Source organism: Salvelinus sp. IW2-2015, linkage group LG8 (genome assembly GCF_002910315.2).
Source record: "Salvelinus sp. IW2-2015 linkage group LG8, ASM291031v2, whole genome shotgun sequence".
In the NCBI taxonomy this organism is placed as follows: domain Eukaryota; kingdom Metazoa; phylum Chordata; class Actinopteri; order Salmoniformes; family Salmonidae; genus Salvelinus; species Salvelinus sp. IW2-2015.
Window position 1 is genome coordinate 47,117,451 of NC_036848.1, and position 18,039 is coordinate 47,135,489.

At 42.0% G+C, this 18,039-nt stretch overlaps 1 protein-coding gene across 1 annotated transcript; it reads left to right on the plus strand.

Moving 5' to 3' along the window:
• The first annotated feature begins 12,751 nt into the window (after positions 1-12,751).
• ankrd1a (ankyrin repeat domain 1a (cardiac muscle)) lies at positions 12,752-17,835 on the plus strand. Its single transcript, XM_070444965.1, is given in 8 exon segments — positions 12,752-12,859; positions 14,098-14,280; positions 14,386-14,508; positions 14,676-14,783; positions 14,997-15,095; positions 15,329-15,459; positions 16,988-17,132; positions 17,357-17,835. Coding segments are annotated over 8 exon segments (909 nt in total). The 5' UTR covers positions 12,752-12,832; the 3' UTR covers positions 17,450-17,835.
• Positions 17,836-18,039: the final 204 nt, after the last annotated feature.

The window sequence follows — 18,039 nt, forward strand, 5'->3', positions numbered from 1 at the left end:
AGAGAAACAGAGGGGATGCTGCTTCTCTTTACCATGCCCTGATGATAAAGCACTCAATCAGTAAACCGGGAACAMTCCACTCTAAATATGGACTGTTATGTGTGATGTATGTGAGGCTGTACAGGTGTGTGTTTATGACTGAAATCAGATTCATGAGTGAGACGTATTTTGGCACGAGACCCCAAAACCCTTCTGTGGGCTGAAGAGTAGACTGAGCGGGAGGGCCATGATTATTAATAGCCCCTGGAGCCAGAGGTGTTACTAATGAGGGTGGTTTTAGGGGGTGCATATGTGTTGATGCCCCACTAGAGATTAGGGGTGTCAGAATTACCCTCCTTGCCCGGTAACCCACTGACCTTGGGCAAGGATTCACTCAGCATGACTGAGAGTTTATGATGAGTATACAAGTGGTCATGACTCTGTGTGTGTGTGTGTAATTATTTTTTGCACTCTTGAGACCAAGGTCAAAGACACACTGCCGGAAGCTTTTCTGGGTGCCGTAGCTACAGAGACGCTATTATAATAATAATGATTATGACAATTATAAAAGAGTAACTAGAAGTCACTTTGCATAGGAATACAGCAGCCGCTGGTATGAAATTAAGAATACACACATTCTACTGAGCCATTCACTTTATGTTTGTATTCTTATCTTGTATTATTACTTATTGTTGTTGCATTGTCGAAGGACCCTGCAAGTAAGAATGAAATTGGATGGTGTATACCATGTGTATCCCGTACATACACATACATATATATACACAGTGGCGGATCTAGCTTGTATGGCTCCCTGGGCGAACCCCCCCCCCCCCCCCCCTTCCGCCAAGCACTCCAAACTTTTCTCCCACATTTTCCAATGTGGAAAATCTTTCCTGAAGGGCTGAGGTTGCAGCATCAACAACGACATTGAGAAATGTCACCTCCAGCTTCTTCAGGGCATCACTCAAAGGCTCATCAAATGCTTCGTATGAAAGAGCCGCTTTGTGGACCTCAGCCTTTTTTGTTGTAGAACGGCCTCTACATTCATACCCTCACAAATATCCTTGGCTGATGTTTGTGCAGTCATAAAGACTGTTGACCTGTAGTTGCTGAGACCTCTCTCTGTCTTTCTGAGACTGACTGCAACATCCACATGCATACTGGGAGACTGCATCAGCTTGCTCACATGTTGGATCTGGCTCAAGCTGTCATACCACACCACTGTACAGATGCTGAAGCGGTATGATCCCACCTCCTCTGACAAGGACTGGGCCTCAATCTTTATCACAGGGTCTTTGGTTTGATCCCTCACCTCAATCAGTGCCTCTCTCACCGCTGCTGCCTGATACATCAGTGGCTCGACACTCTTAACTTACCTCTCCCACCTTGTCTCAGTCCACATCTTCAAAGTGATGTCCACATGTTTTTTCAGGATGGCCCATCGCTGTGTGGAGGCTGAGAATAAGGTGTACAGTTTGTATAAGATGTCAAAGTAGCCTGTGGCATTGACAGAACTTTTAGCAGCATCAGCCACAACCAGGTTCAATGTGTTTTTTAATATATTTTTTAATTTCACCTTTATTTAACCAGGTAGGCTAGTTGAGAACAAGTTCTCATTTGCAACTGCAACCTGGCCAAGATAAAGCATAGCAGCTCGACACATACAACAACACAGAGTTACACATGGAATAAACAAAACATACAGTCAATAATACAGTACAAAAAAAAGAAAACAGTGAGTGCAAATGAGGTAAGATAAGAGAGTTAAGGCAATAAATAGGCCATGGTGGCGAAGTAATTACAATATAGTAATTAAACACTGGAATGGTAGATGTGCAGAAGATGAATGTGCAAGTAGAGATACTGGGGTGCAAAGGAGCAAGATAAATAAATAAATAAATAACAGTATGGGGATGAGGTAGTTGGATGAACTGTTTACAGATGGGGTATGTACAGGTGCAGTGATCTGTGAGCTGCTCAGACAGCTGGTGCTTAAAACTTCTTATGGCTGCAATCCCGCTAACGGGATCGATATGACAACAGCCAGTGAAAGTGCAGGGCGCCAAATTCAAACAACAGAAATCTCATAATTAAAATTCCTCAAACATACATGTGTCTTATATCATTTTAAAGGTAATCTTGTTGTTAATCCCACCAAAGTGTCTGATTTCAAATATGCTTTTCAGCGAAAGCACTACAAACGATTATGTTAGGTCACCACCAAACCACAATAAGCACAGCCATTTTTCCAGCGGAATATAGCAGTCACAAAAAGCAGAAATAGAGATCAAAATGATCACTAACCTTTGATGATCTTCATCAGATGACACTCATAGGACTTCATGTTACACAATACATGCATGTTCTGTTTGATAAAGTTCATATTTATATCAAAAAATCAGTTTACATTGGCCGTTACATTCACTAGTTCCAAAAACTCAAGTGATTTTGCATAGCCACATCGTTTCAACAGAAATACTCATCATAAATGTAGATGATAATACAAGTTATACACATGGAATTATAGATATACCTCTCCTTAATGCAACCGCTGGTCAGATTTCAAAAAAACCTTACGGAAAAAGCAGACCATGCAATAATCTGAGACGGCGCTCAGAACAATAGCCAAATTAGCCGCCATGTTGGAGTCAACAGAAACCAGAAAATACATGATAAATGTTTCCTTACCTTTGATGAACTTCATCAGAATGCAGTCCTAGGAATCCCAGGTCCACAATAAATGCTTGATTTGTTCGATAATGTCCGTTATTTATGTCCAATTAGCTACTTTGGTTAGCGCGTTTGGTAAACAATTCCAAAGTCACAAAGCCATAACGTGACGAATGTCCAAAGGTTCCATAAACAGTCAGTAGAAACATGTCAAACGATGTACTGAATCAATCTTTAGAATGTTGTTAACATACATCTTGAATAACGTTCCAACCGAGAATTAGATTGACTTCAGTTGAGCGATGGAACGGAGCTGCCTATCACGTGAACGCGCATGGTCAAAGCATGGTCAGCTCGTGGCAGTGGTGACTAATTCCTGTCTCCTTCGGCCCCCCTTCACATTAGAGTCATCAGACAAAGTTCTCTTGACTGTTGACATCTAGTGGAAGCTGTAGGAAGTGAAAACCATCAATATCTCGCTGTAATTTCAATGAGAGCTTGGTTGAAAATCTGCCACCCTCAGAAAAAATCTAAACAGCAAGTGGAACTTCTCAGGTTTTTGCCTGCCATATGAGTTCTGTTATACTCACAGACATATTCAAACAGTTTTAGAAACTTCAGAGTGTTTTCTATCCAATACTAATAATAATATGCAAATATTAGCAACTATGACTGAGGAGCAGGCCGTTTACTCTGGGCACCTCTGTGCACCTTTCATCCAAGCTACTCAATACTGCCCCTGCAGCCATAAGAAGTTAAAGCTAGTGAGGGAGATATGAGTCTCCAGCTTCAGTGATTTTTGCAGTTCGTTCCAGTCATTGGCAGCAGAGGACTGGAGGAAAGGTGGCCAAAGGAGGTGTTGGCTTTGGGGGTGACCATTGAGAATACCTGCTGGAGCGCGTGCTACGAGTGAGTGCTGTTATGGTGACCAGTGAGCTGAGATAAGGCGGGGCTTTACCTAGCAGAGACTTGTAGATGATCTGGAGCCAGTGGGTTTGGCGACGAGTATGAAGCGAGGGCCAGCCAACGAGAGCGTATAGGTCGCAGTGGTGCGGCAGTATATGGGGCTTTGTGACAAAACGGATGGCACTGTGATAGACTGCATCCAATTTGTTGAGTAGAGTGTTGGAGGCTATTTTATAAAGGACATCGCCGAAGTTGAGGATCGGTAGGATGGTCAGTTTTACGAGGGTATGTTTGGCAGCATGAGTGACGGATGCTTTGTTGCGAAATAGGAAGCCGATTCTAGATTTAATTTTGGACTGGAGATGCTTAATGTGAGTCTGGAAGGAGAGTTTACAGTCTAACCAGACACCTAGGTATTTGTAGTTATCCACATATTCTAAGTCGGAGCCGTCCAGAGTAGTGATGCTGGACGGGCGGGCAGGTGCGGGTAGTGATCAGTTGAAGAGCATGCATTTAGTTTTACTTGCATTTATGAGAAGTTGGAGTCCACAGTTGGCCCGAGAATTGAACCCTGTGGCACCCCTATAGAGACTGCCAGAGGTCCGGACAACAGGCCCTCCGATTTGACACTGAACTCTATCAGAGAAGTAGTTGGTGAACCAGGCGAGGCAATCATTTGAGAAACCAAGGCCGTTGAGTCTGCCAATAAGAATGTGGTGATTGACAGAGTCGAATGCCTTGGCCAGGTCGATGAATACGGCTGCACAGTAATGGCTCTTATCAATGGCGGTTATCATATCATTTAGGACCTTGAGCGTGGCTGAGGTGCACCCATGATCAGCTCTGAAACCACATTGAATAGCGGAGAAGGTACGGTGGGATTCYAAATGGTCGGTAATCTGTTTGTTAACTTGGCTTTCGTAGACCTTAGAAAGGCGGGGTAGGATAGATATAGGTCTGTAGCAGTTTGGGTCTAGAGTGTCTCCCCCTTTGAAGAGGGGGATGACCGCGGCAGCTTTCCAATCTTTGGGAATCTCAGACGATACGAAAGAGAGGTTGAACAGTCTAGTGATAGGGGTTGCAACAATTTCGGCAGGTAATTTTAGGAAGAGAGGGTCCAGATTATCTAGCCCGGCTGATTTGTAGGGGTCCAGATTTTGCAGCTCTTTCAGAACATCAACTATCTGGATTTTGGTGAAGGAGAAGCAGGGGAGGCTTGGGTGAGTTGCTGTGGGGAGTGCAGGGCTGTTGACCGGGGTAGGGGTAGCCAGGTGGAAAGCATGGCCAGCCGTAGAAAAATGCTTCTTGAAATTCTCAATTATAGTGGATTTATAGGTGATGACAGTGTTTGCTAGCCTTAGTGCAGTGGGCAGCTGTGAGGAGGTGCTCTTATTCTCCATGGATGTTACAGTGTCCCAGAACTTTTTTGAGTTTGTGCTACAGGATGCACATTTCTGCTTGAAATAGCTAGCCTTAGCTTTCCTAACTGCCTGTGCATATTGGTTCCTAACTTCCCTGAAAAGTTGCATATTGCGGGGGCTATTCGATGCTAATGCAGAARGCCACAGGATGTTTTTGTGCTGGTCAAGGGCAGTCAGGTCTGGAGAGAACCAAGGGCTATATCTGTTCCTGGTTCAATTTTTTTTGAAAGGGGCATGCTTATTTAAGATGGTGAAAAGAATGACCAGGCATCCTCTACTGACGGGATGAGGTCAATATCCTTTGAGGATACCCGGGCCAGGTCGATTAGAAAGGCCTGCTCGCTGAAATCTCTGCAGTAGATTGCAACACCGCCCCCTTTGGCAGTTCTATCTTGTCGGAAAATGTTATAGTTAGGGATGAACATCTCAGTGCTTTTGGTAGTATTCCTGAGCCAGGATTCAGACACGAATAGGACATCCGGGTTGGCAGAGTGTGCTAGGGCAGTGAATAAAACAAAAAGTTTTATTCACCTCATAAAAGTTAGAGGTGCGCTATTTGATATATTCCCCCGCTCTCCCTACCTTGGGCTTCCAGTGGGGAGACCTGAGYTCAACCTACCCCCACTCCCCTCCCCATTTCGTACTTTGAGTGGGAGACCTTCCCAGGCAGTAGCCTGCCTAGCTCACAAACTAGAATCAGGGCGCCCACTCCGACAAGGTTAACTGACCCACAGTCCCACARGGTGACATATCATTGACGTGACGTGCAAATGAGCGATAGAAACCGATCACGCAAATGTCACCATTCTGAATTTTTTAGTGTGGGAGCTCTGTGCCGCCCCGACAAGATGCCGCCCTGGGCGGCTACCTATGTCGCCCATACCTAAATCCGTGCCTGTTATATATATATAATCATCCACTTACATGAGGAGTGAATAAGCCCTATGCACCATTAACATATCTACTCCTGGAGTAACTCCCTGTCAAAGAGACTCATTAGATGGTTTGGCAGGAGGCCCTGGGCCAACGGSAGGTCAAGGTTGAGGGCTTAGGGAGAGTGAGAGCGAAGTTACAGACATGAAGATACAACTTGAACCACTGACTAAGGTTGCCTTCAATCACAAAGGCATGAAACGGATGTCCAACACACCTGTTTGCTCGGGGAAAACACTGTTTTACATTTTTAATTGGTTGAAGGATAGTCTTTGCAACTTTTCTGACAGACAGGACAGCACAACCCTCTCCCCCAACACACTCCTCCCTTTGAAAGCCATTGGGATGCTGTGTCTTTTACCATTTGTCTGATTGGAAGGTACCCTTATAGTCCTCATGTAATAATCAACAATGTAAATGTTAACTCTCTTGCTCTCTCTGTCAATTGCATTCAGTACCTCTATCCATCTCTTTACAGGTGGCACAGAGAAAATATTCCAAGGACCTCCAGAGCCTTCTGACCAACTACATGTGATCTCTCCAGAGCAGAGAAGTAAACGCCGCTGGCGGTAATATACTTTATGCACTATGCAAATCTCCATCACAATGGCAGTCTGTCTGTGTGATGACATATAGCATATTATCCAGGGCCACTGGTTGGATTGGATTTACTGTACTCACTCCAAAAGTCATCCTATCTCCTCCCTCTAAAAGTCTCCCAGACAAACAAACCTGTCAATCCCCCTCTCCCCAGGTGAGTCTGCTGGGCCATGGAAGTTGAGAGCAGCACATCAAAAGAACCTGCCACTCTGTTGTCAGTTATCAGCAAATATCAAGGCTTTCAATGGCCAAATTTGGGGGATGATCACCAAACTCAATAAAGTTTGGTATAAACTACTCATGTTCAATTTGTTACAAAACAGTACATTTTTAATAGTCTGTTCTAAACATTTTTTACTAACTACTTTGGTAACTTAAACATCATACAACATGCAGACTTTCTCCAACAAGACAGCACTTGGTGCTTATGACTCCTAAAGGTCTAAAATCAATGCAAGTGTCATGTCCAGGGTGAATACATTTTTATTAATGTACAGTGCATTCGGAAATTATTCAGACCCCTTGACTTTTTCCACATTTTGTTACGTTACATCCTTATTCTGAAATTGATTAAATAGTTTTTTCCCTCATCAATATACACATAATACCCCATAATGACAAGGCTAAAACAAGTTTAGAAATGTTTGCAAATCTATTTAAAATAAAARGGAAATAGCACATRTGCATAAGTATTCAGACCCTTTACGCAGTACTTTGATGAAGCACGTTTGGCAGTGATTACAGCCTCGAGTCTTCTTGGGTATGACGCTACAAGCTTGGCACAACTATATTTGGGGAGTTTCTCCCATTTCTCTCTGCAGATCCTCTCAAGCTCTGTCAGCTTGGATGGGGAGCATCGCTGCACAGCTATTTTCAGGTCTCCAGAGATGTTAGATCGGGTTGAAGTCCGGGCTCTGGTTGGGCCACTCAAGGACATTCAGAGACTTGTCTCGAAGCCACTCCTGTGTTGTCTTGGCTGTGTGCTTAGGGTAATTGTCCTGTTGGAAGGTGAACCTTCACCCCAGTCTGAGGTCCTGAGTGCTCTGTATCTCTCTGTACTTTGCTCCGTTCATCTATCCCTCAATCCTGACTAGTCTCCCAGTCCCTGCTGCTGAAAAACATCCCCACAACATGATGCTGACACCACCATGCTTCACCATAGGGATGGTGCCAGGTTTCCTCCAGACGTGCCGCTTGGCATTCAGGCCAAATAGTTCAATCTTGGTTTCATCAGACCAGAGAATCTTGTTTCTCATGGTCTGAGAGTCTTTAGGTGCCTTTTGGCGAACTCCAAGCAGGCTGTCATGGGTTTTTTACTGAGGAGTGGCTTCCGTCTGGCTACTCTACCCTTAAGGCCTGATTGGTGGAGTGCTGCATAGATGGTTGTCTTTCTGGAAGGTTTTCCCATTTCCACAGACGAACTCTGGAGCTTTGTCAAAGTGACCATTGGGTTCTTGGTTACCTCCCTGACCAAGACCCTTCTCCCCGTTTTTCTCAGTTTGGCCAGGCGGCCAGCTCTAGGAAGAGTCTTGGTGGTTCCAAAGTTCTTCCATTTAAGAATGATGGAGGCCACTGTGTTATTGGGGACATTCAATGCTGCAGAAACCTGTTTTCACTTTGTCATTATGGGGTATTATGTGTAGATTGATGAGGATTTGTATTTKTTTAGTTCATTTTAGGATAAGCCTGTAATGTAACAAAGTGTGGAAAAAGTCAAGGGGTCTGAATACTGGTTGCCAACTAAAATATATTTCACAGACAAGCCTGAAGAATAGGACAAATTAAGTCAGTTCTTGTGTCTGTAGCAGTTTGTATAAATGAGTGGTTACATAAAATACAAGCACTGACTGTTATACCTCTATGGTCCTGTGGTTGTCTGGCAGCATTCTGCTTTCTAATAATCTTACTCCCTGTCCAGCTGAAATGCAATAACAACAAAAACATGAATACCAATAAGCCTAGTCAGGCAGTCATTTGGCTAACTAGGCTAATTAAGCATGCATGTATATGTGTATAATCTATTCAGCTAAATTATACCAATACAGCCTATTTAWTCAATAAACAGGCAGTGGAGCGAAGTAGTTTGACAAAAAGTGTTCAAAAGTCAGTAACAATTCTTTAAAATATATTGTTTTTCTTTTGTAGTAACATAGCATTATTAGCTACTGTTTCCCCCCCAGCAGTTTCAATTTAGCTAACGTTCGCTAGCTAAGTTACATGTTGACAGCTAGCTACATGTTATCAACCAGATGTTTAACTAGCAAATATATGTGCTTTCTACTCACATCTAAAGCTGCCTGATGAAGCCAGCCAGTTGATAGTAAAGCTAGGATGAATGTCAGAACCCAGCTAGCTAGCTGACATGAGCTGCTGTCAATTTCAAATMAAATGTACCATTATATCAAAGATTTGTATAACTAACCCAAGATAGACCAGAGCCTGTCATTTCCAATGGAAGCAAATGAAGCATAATGGGCAGAACAAGCAAGGAGGTGGCAGAGCCAAGCACAAGTTAGTGAGATCCTATTGGCATGTTCTAGCATTTATTTGCGCATTTCCCATTAGGGAACGCCTACTCCGTGACGTGCATGTATSCAATAACTAAATTCATCCTCGCACTCCTTCTAAACAACGCAACTTTGGCAAAGGGTAAAGTCTACAAAATGCAGTCCACTCTGTTTGTTACAGATTCTAGTTTTGGAAACAGAAAACTGTATGGACATCAAATGTTTCAACCATGAGAAAAGTTGCAGAATGTTGACCAAAATCCATCTCTTCTCTCACTGCCGGCTACTGAGCTTCCTCTCATCACCATATTTGGTAGTAAGTGGAAACGCCAACCGGATGCTTCACATTTATACATAGGTGAAATATCTGTGATTATACTTCACATGTTAAATGGGCAATATGTAGAAATCGCTCCACCATTTCCTGGTTGCAAAAATTATAATAGTTTGCCTAATTTCAGTTTATGTGACAAAACAAGCAATGTAGAGAATCATTGTACCAATCAAACCGCTGTGAAATATCTTTTCCGACGCAAAAACGAAACTTAAGAACAGGAAGCATAGAAACGTGTTAGGGTTGCGTCAATTCAATCTGGTATAAGGATAAGTATGACGATGAGTCACCAATTGTATGCTATGTATTTTTTATTAACTAAGTAATAAATGGCAAATGCAATTTTCGTATATACGGGTTCAATGTATCATCACGCAGGATAAGACAGAGAACTGACTTGTTCCTGACAAAGATATTATAWTATACTCTGACAAMAGGTAGTTCCTGCTTCCGAGCCGGCCTGTCACAGAGTAGAGACTGGGCGTGGTTTAGACTCACCCAGCCTATCGCTGGCGCTCAGGCTAGTCCTAGCCTCTTTGCGCTTTTTGGTGTCCCGGCTCTGTTGCTGTGTAGATTACGTTCCCTCACCCCAGAGGCTGAGGTCAGACAGCTCTGCAACATTGTCTGAGCTATTTGCACCTGTATACAAAAGCACACTGTTCTCGCTCAAGGCTAACCACAGCTTCCCAGCACACTTATCTGGGGCTAACTGTTACTTCCAGCACACACACACAGACACCCAGGCGCCCAGGCCAACAGTTGCTAATATTCAATCACATGTGATATAGTATTGGGTTATAGTGCATAACTCAGAACCTCACAAACGGCGCACATAGAACAGATCTACCGCTTCTTAGACTTMCTTTCAATGACAGATCTGTAAATCATATTTCTATGTGAATTTGGCTGCGTCGCCCAACAAGTTACAGCTTTAAACAAACTACTGTCATGCCATTTCACCCCAAAAAAATCGATGTACACATATAAGATAGATGATTTCCTTCAAGTAGATAGTTTTATTCTAGTTCTTCAGGCCGAGTAACGTTAATAAAGTTACTTTGTAGAAATTACTTCTCCMCTTCAAGCTACTTCCTGAGATTTGATTGATGGAACAATCCAGCCAATGGCTGAAGCAATAGCGGCTGTGGTTTTGGCTGATCAAAAGGTCCTGCCATKAAAGCTGCTCAAACCAGTTTTTTTACTTGCAAATCTCTTTCTACAAATGTACAATACTTTCTACAAGCTTACGAATCCAACGTGACAATAGTGACAGATTTTTGAGCATGCACAGATAAAAAAATCTCCAAGTGTATTTTATATTCACAGCAGAATATTAATTGTCGTAAATGGAGTTGTAATAATTCTGTAAAAAAATGATGCTTGCAAATCTTATTGAATGTATTCAAATGTCAAGTTACAAGTTTGTGACTGTTGTAAAAAAATTCACACGTCATGATACAAGCTTGCATAATTAAGTAACACATTTGTAAATCATACTTGCAACCACAAATCTCAATGTGCGACCACGGAAGAGTTTTGTCATCATTATTATACCATACAAACTGGTTGAATCAATGTTGTTTCCARGTCATTTCAATAAAAATTTAAAAATCTATGTTGAATCAATGGAAAAACTGATTGGATTTGCGAAAAGTCKTCAACTCAAGGAATTTTGTTGATTTTCTGTTTTTCAGCTAACTTTTAAACTAAATCCAATGGCATGGTTGAATTTGTTCTTGATTTGACTTTGAATTCATGTTAGTTGACAACTCTGAATTCATGATAGTTGCCAAAACTAGATACTGAACTTGCGTAAGCATGGCATCAATGCTCACAGAAATATGATACAATAATATACTAACGACAATACAATGTCCAACTGCACCTTATCATAAAAACTGATAAATACAGCTGCAGGATTTACACTGCTATTTTTAGAATCAACAAGATATATTTCAAGAACAGGAATCTCACACAAGCCTATTTTTAATTCAGAAATACTCCTATATCCCTCAGGACTTGACACTGTGACCTGCAGGCTACTGGAGCAGAGTCTTATCAAGTACAAAGGACATGGTGCAAACAACTACAGCTGCTCAGTGGTCATCCATTGAAACTCACTGTACCTTGTAGATAGGGCACAAAGACAAGGGTGATGAAACAAAAGAGGTTGTCTTGGTCATACCAATAGTTTGAAAGGCAATTAATACAGTACAATACAATCATTTTCTTTGTGTCAGCAGCATAATAATTTTCATGATCATGTTTGTGGTACTGATACTACTAGACTTAACCTGTGACACACACACATCCAGCCTCTTCTGTGGCCTTTTAAGGACAGGTAAAATTAGTGATGTTGGTAGCCTACTAAATGGATGTCTGAATGTCAGATCTAGCCTACAGTTCAAGCTGTGTTCTCTAAAAAAGGCAGCTGCTGACCATGCACATGCCTCCACATGCTTGTCATAACAGACCAACATTTATAGGGGCACCATTCAAAATAGTTTACCAGCAATAATGTTTTAATGTGTTACTCTGTAGTTATGAACATATACTTTGACATGAGTGATTCAAAAATAACTGACAGGCCTACTATGGAATTTACTTTTTTGGTAACATTTTGCATGAATTAAGCTACATAGTCTACATAGTTTATCTTTATAAAACAGTTATAACACAATTTGAAATTGCGAAATTGTTATATTGGTTCATGCCAAATAGTGACCTTATGACTGCACTGCTATTGATTATACCTATTATTGTTATTATTAATATTACTTGCTAGTAAGCCTATATACAGAATTATGTGAAGTGTTAAACATCCCCCTGAAAGAACCATGCATATATTAGGCATATTATATAGTAGCCTCGTCCAAATAACAAATTGTAAGTTCAATTATATATTTTTTTGTGGCACTTTTCGTTTTTGTCTTTAAATAGCAGCATATATGCGGTAAGGACCTCTCATCATGTACCTTTTTACCGTATGACCTTGTGCGTGTCGAACTCAAGCTGCATGTGTCAGTCAGCTGTTTATGGCAAGTGCGAGTGGGTATCACGAACGGAAGCGCATAGTTGAGCAGTTTTGTCACCGTCCGCGCAATAAATCTGCTCTGACTGACTAGCCATTAGGCAGGCATTCTGCGATGTCACCTTATCTATGTGGAGAGTGCAAATGATTGAAAGGTGTCTAGTGGTTTAGGAATTACATTTTTACAAGCCAGCAATGGTGACATCAGCGCATACCACGGACGCATGCCAGGCGTGACCACTGATGAGACACCTTGGCTGGGGCTGCGCGAGATGGTAAAGGGTGAATAGCGGGAAACATGACCTCATTTCTGTTTTTTTGAGTTCCCAATCCCAAACTCGTAGGCTATATAAGAGATGATGGATCTCATGCTCACTCAGAACAGAATTGACACTGGCCACTTCGGGAGTTGAGACACTGGAATACTTTTTATCACACAGACAGACTAGACATGGGACTGCACAGCGTTGAAGAGCTGGTAGGTTGTTTTTTGCATGTGTGATCGGGATTCACTCTGCCTAATCCATTATTTCCTCTGGGTTTGGGCATTCTAGATGTTGTTGCTGACAATATTAGTCTCTGATAGATAGACAGGGCCGGCTCCTGTCTGGCTCTCAATTTACTGTTGAGAGTTAGAATAGTAGAATATATAAGGTGCAAGTTCGAAATTTGGTTCTGCATCAGCAATTTTTATCTTGTTATGCCAGTCACTGCCAGTCACTCAATTAGCAATGTCAGCTAACAATTTTTAGATTGGTAAATTAGTCTAGGCATCTATCTAAACTTGTAGTAATCATGGCTGAATAGCAATCGGGCATGCAGGGCACATGCCTAGAGGCCCTGTCCTCCAGGGGGCCCCCATACATTTTTTAAGTCATTCTCACTATGATATTATTAAAATGGTATAAATCATGGAAAAATGTGTAGAATTGCAAGAAATTAGCTGCAAAATGTCCCCAAAAATTATATCTTTCCCATGGCAAAATTAGTAGAATCACATGATATTTCTTATAAAATTGCTGTGTAGAACTGCAGAGCACTAGCTTTACAACTGCAAAATTTTCTCTACACCCCATGGCGAAATATGTAGAATTTCAGAAAATTTACTTTAAAACAAAAAAATTCTCTCTGCTGTCAAGAGGGGAGCCACTAAAATATTTTGCCCGCAAGGMGGGGGGGGGGGGGGGGGGCAACCAAATCTCGCTTAGGGCCCCCAAAAGGCTAGAGCCGGCCCTGTAGGAGATCTTTCCTTTTGGTAATCTCCACTTTTCAATCTTTCCACACATTTCAGACTTGATTTTCCCTCACGAAAAATGTATCAATAATAATTCACATTTCCTGTTGCTGCAGGATAATTTTTCTGCTGTAGCAAATGTGCTCAAATTAAGATCCTACATCTATCTGTACATACAATTAACAAAACATGATGGTTTTCATTTGGTCCAAAATAATCCAGCAGTTGGTTGCCTGCCCAGTCATCTAATAGGGTTGGCTTTGATCAGTCTGTAAATGAGTTGGACATTAGACAGCACACATTTCTCTATTAGCACCCCAATACTTCCTTCTTTGGTCGTTTATTAGGACAGAAGCATCTCACAGAGGGAAGGCTTTGTTTTGAATGGCTACCTGTCCTCCATTCTGTTTTTTCCTTTCTTGGAATAGAAAGTACTGCTTAGGTGGATGGCCATCTCATCTCCAATCTGTTTTCTCTCCTAGGTCACTGGTAAAAGGTGTGAGGGAAAGGAGGTAGGCCAGCACCTATCGGGGGCGTGTTCAGAGAGTGTGTACGAGGCAGCCATCAACCAGGAGAAACAGGATGGCCGGAGGTCACACAAAGACCTCATCCCAGAGGAGAATGAGAACAGCACTCATGAGGAGATCACAGTTGTCAATCTCAATGTGAGTTTTTAGCTCCTCATATGCTTAGTACTCAATTAGAAACACTGAACATTCTACTTGCCTTCCAAAATGTGGCCCAACATTCTGTACCTTATTCCTTTTCAGACCGACAAATCAGGCCGGCTGAAACTAGAGACCGTGGATGACCTTTTCAACATCCTGAAACTGAGGAAGAGGAGGAGGGAGAGGAAGGTGCAGAACAGGAAAGAACCTGAGCCAGAGATCATTGTACGTCCCGCCACTATTCACTCTACACAATCTTTCTCTCCTTCTTTCTTTAAAATTCCTCACCATAATCAAGAAGAGGGAATTCAATGTAGAAAGGCCAACAACGGATTAAAACAAGTCAAACGGCACTAAGCTAATGCAACATGTCTCTTTTCGTTGTCACACAGCCCGACACAGTCGATGAAGACACGTTCCTGAAAGCAGCTATGGAAAATAAACTGCCTGTGATTGAGAAGTACCTGTCAGATGGAGGTGACCCCAACGTCGGTGATCATGTGAGTACCGCATCATGTCTCTCTTATGATGACACATGGACAGCCATCTAAGTCAGTCTTTTGACATGCCAGAAGCTACATTGATTGAGATACAAAATCTTGAGTTACAGACAGCCAAGGGCCATTATAGCACTAGTCTCACAATGCAACAGGACAAGTAACAGGAAGCCAAACGAATCTCACTTAACTCTGTCCCCCCTCCCTCTCTTACAGTTCCTAAGGACAGCACTACACAAAGCCTCATCCAAGGGCCATGTAGAGATTGTGAAGAGACTGCTGGAGGCTGGGGCTTCCATTGAGAAGAAAGACAGAGTAAGTTCTCTCTCTTTCTCTTAGTCACAAACTCAGATACTCACGCAGTCATGCAAGCATGCACGCACTATCACTCACTCACTCACTCACTCACTCACTTACTCACTCACTCACTCACTCACTCACTCAATCACTCATCAGAGCTCTAATTACATACAGTACATGGGAAATGGTTCAGAATGGCTGGGAACTGTCATCAGCCTAACACTGTTTGTTTTGCCCACTCCCTCCAGTTGGATGCCACTTCAGTACACTGGGCCTGCAGGGGAGGCAGCCTGACTACTCTGGAGCTGCTTCTCAATGAAGGAGGGAAGTTCAACTCCAGAGACAAGGTACAACACCTGTCTCTTATACACATCTAGATGTGTATAAGAGACAGGAGTAAGACATACAAACCCTAATATGACAAATGAAAGCATGGAGCAAATCACAGAGAGGCTTCGCAAACCCACCAATTGTACTCCCGCTATCATCCAGAAGGTGAGATCAGTACAGGTGCATCAAAGCTGGGACCGAGAGACTGAAAAACAGCTTCTATCTCAAGGCCATCAGACTGTTAAATAGCCATCACTAGCCGGCTACCACTCGGCTACTCTACCCCTGTCTCTTATACACATCTAGATGTGTATAAGAGACAGGTACATGTGCATCAAAGCTGGGACCGAGAGACTGAAAAACAGCTTCTATCTCAAGGCCATCAGACTGTTAAATAGCCATCACTAGCCGGCTACCACTCGGCTACTCAACCCTGCACCTTAGAGGCTGCTGCCCTATGTACATAGACATGGAATCACGAGCCACTTTAATAATGTTTACATACCGCTTTACTCATGTATATACTGTATTCTATTCTACTGTATTTTAGTCAATGCCACTCCGACATTGCTCTTCCTAATATTTACATTACCGATCAAAAGTTTGGTGTCACTTAGAAATATCCTTGTTTTTGAAAGAAAAGCAATTTTTTGTCCATTAAAATAACATAAAATTGATCAGCAATACAGTGTAGACATTGTTAATGTTGGAAATGACTATTGTAGCTGGAAACAGCTGATTTTTAATGGAATATCTACATAGGCGCAGAGGCCCATTATCAGCAACCATCACTCCTGTATTCAAATGGCACATTGTGTTAGCTAATCCAAGTTTATCATTTTAAAAGGCTAATTGATCATTAGAAAACCCTTTTGCAATTATGTTAGCACAGCTGAAAACTGTTGTCCTGATTAAAGAAGCAATAAAACTGGCCTTCTTTAGATTAGTTGAGTATCTGGAGCATCAGCATTTGTGGGTTCGATTACAGGCTCAAAATGTCCAGAAACAAATACATTTCTTCTGAAACTCGTCAGTCTATTCTTGTTCTGAGAAATGAAGGCTATTCCACGTGAGAAAATTGCCAAGAAACTAAAGATCTCGTACAATGCTGTGTACTACTCCCTTCACAGAACAGCACAAACTGGGTCTAACCAGAATAGAAAGAGGAGTGGGAGGCCCCGGTGCACAACTGAGCAAGAGGACAAGTACATTAGAGTGTCTAGTTAGAGAAACAGACGCCTCACAAGTCCTCAACTGGCAGCTTCATTAAATAGTACCCACAAAACACCAGTCTCAACATCAACAGTGAAGAGGCGACTCCGGGATGCTGATCTTCTAGGCAGAGTTCCTCTGTCCAGTGTCTGTGTTCTTTTGCCCATCTTAATCTTTTCTTTTTATTGGCCAGTCTGAGATATGGCTTTTTCTTTGCAACTCTGCCTAGAAGGCCAGCATCCTGGAGTCGCCTCTTCACTGTTGACGTTGAGACTGTTGTTTTGCGGGTACCATTTAATGAGGCTGCTAAATATGTGTATGTGACCAATACATTTTGATTTGATTTGATTTGCACTATTGTATAGTATGGTTGTGTATTGCGTTGTTAATAGCTACTTTGTTTATGACCAGGATGGAGACACACCCATGCACGATGCTMTGAGGATAAACCGATTCAAAATGATCAGGCTGCTGCTGATGTATGGAGCCAGTCTTAAAACTAAGAACAGTGTAAGTACTCCATAATCATCCAACATGTCTGTCCTCATACAATTTTGGCCCATCTTTTCACATTCATTCAGTGTATTCCAGTGACGTCGGTATGATTGTTACTGGCTATTGTGTGAGCATAGCGCCATTTACAGTCCATTTGAATATTGATGTTTGATACTGTAAGGTGATCTATTTTACAAATGCTTAGTTAATTTGAATGTTTGTGTTTTTTCCCCTTGCAGGAAGGCAAGTCCCCTAGTGAGAATCTTCTGGCATGGCAGAGTGGTGCTAAAAACCTCCTGTGTAACATCAACAATGACAAATCTGTTAAATAGAACAATGACTTCTCAAGGTCTTGGGGAGATCTATGGCTATTGAAATCCATCCATTTATTCAGATTGTCATTGATAACTGATACTGATAGAATTGTTGAATGACGATATTGCTGGCCAATGTTAGGGCTGTAGCTTCCATGCATTTTGATGTTGAAGTTGGCTATTGAGATTCTGGGGAGATTTATGTGATTGTTGGTTTTTATTATATATATTTTTTTCACCTTTATTTAACCAGGTAGGGCAGTTGAGAACAAGTTCTCATTTACAACTGCGACCTGGCGAAGATAAAGCAAAGCAAAAACAACAACACAGAGTTACACATAAACAAACGTACAGTCAATAACACGATAGAAAAATCTATGTACAGTGTGTGCAAATGTAGAAGAGTGGGGAGGTAAGGCAATAAATAGGCTATAGAGGCAAAATAATTACAATTTAGCATTAACACTGGAGTGATGATGATGTGCAAGTAGAGATACTGGGGTGCAAAAGAGCAAGAGGATAAGTAACAATATGGGGATAAGGTAGTTGGGTGTGCTATTTACAGATTTACAGATTGACTGTGTACAGGTACAGTGATCAATAAGCTG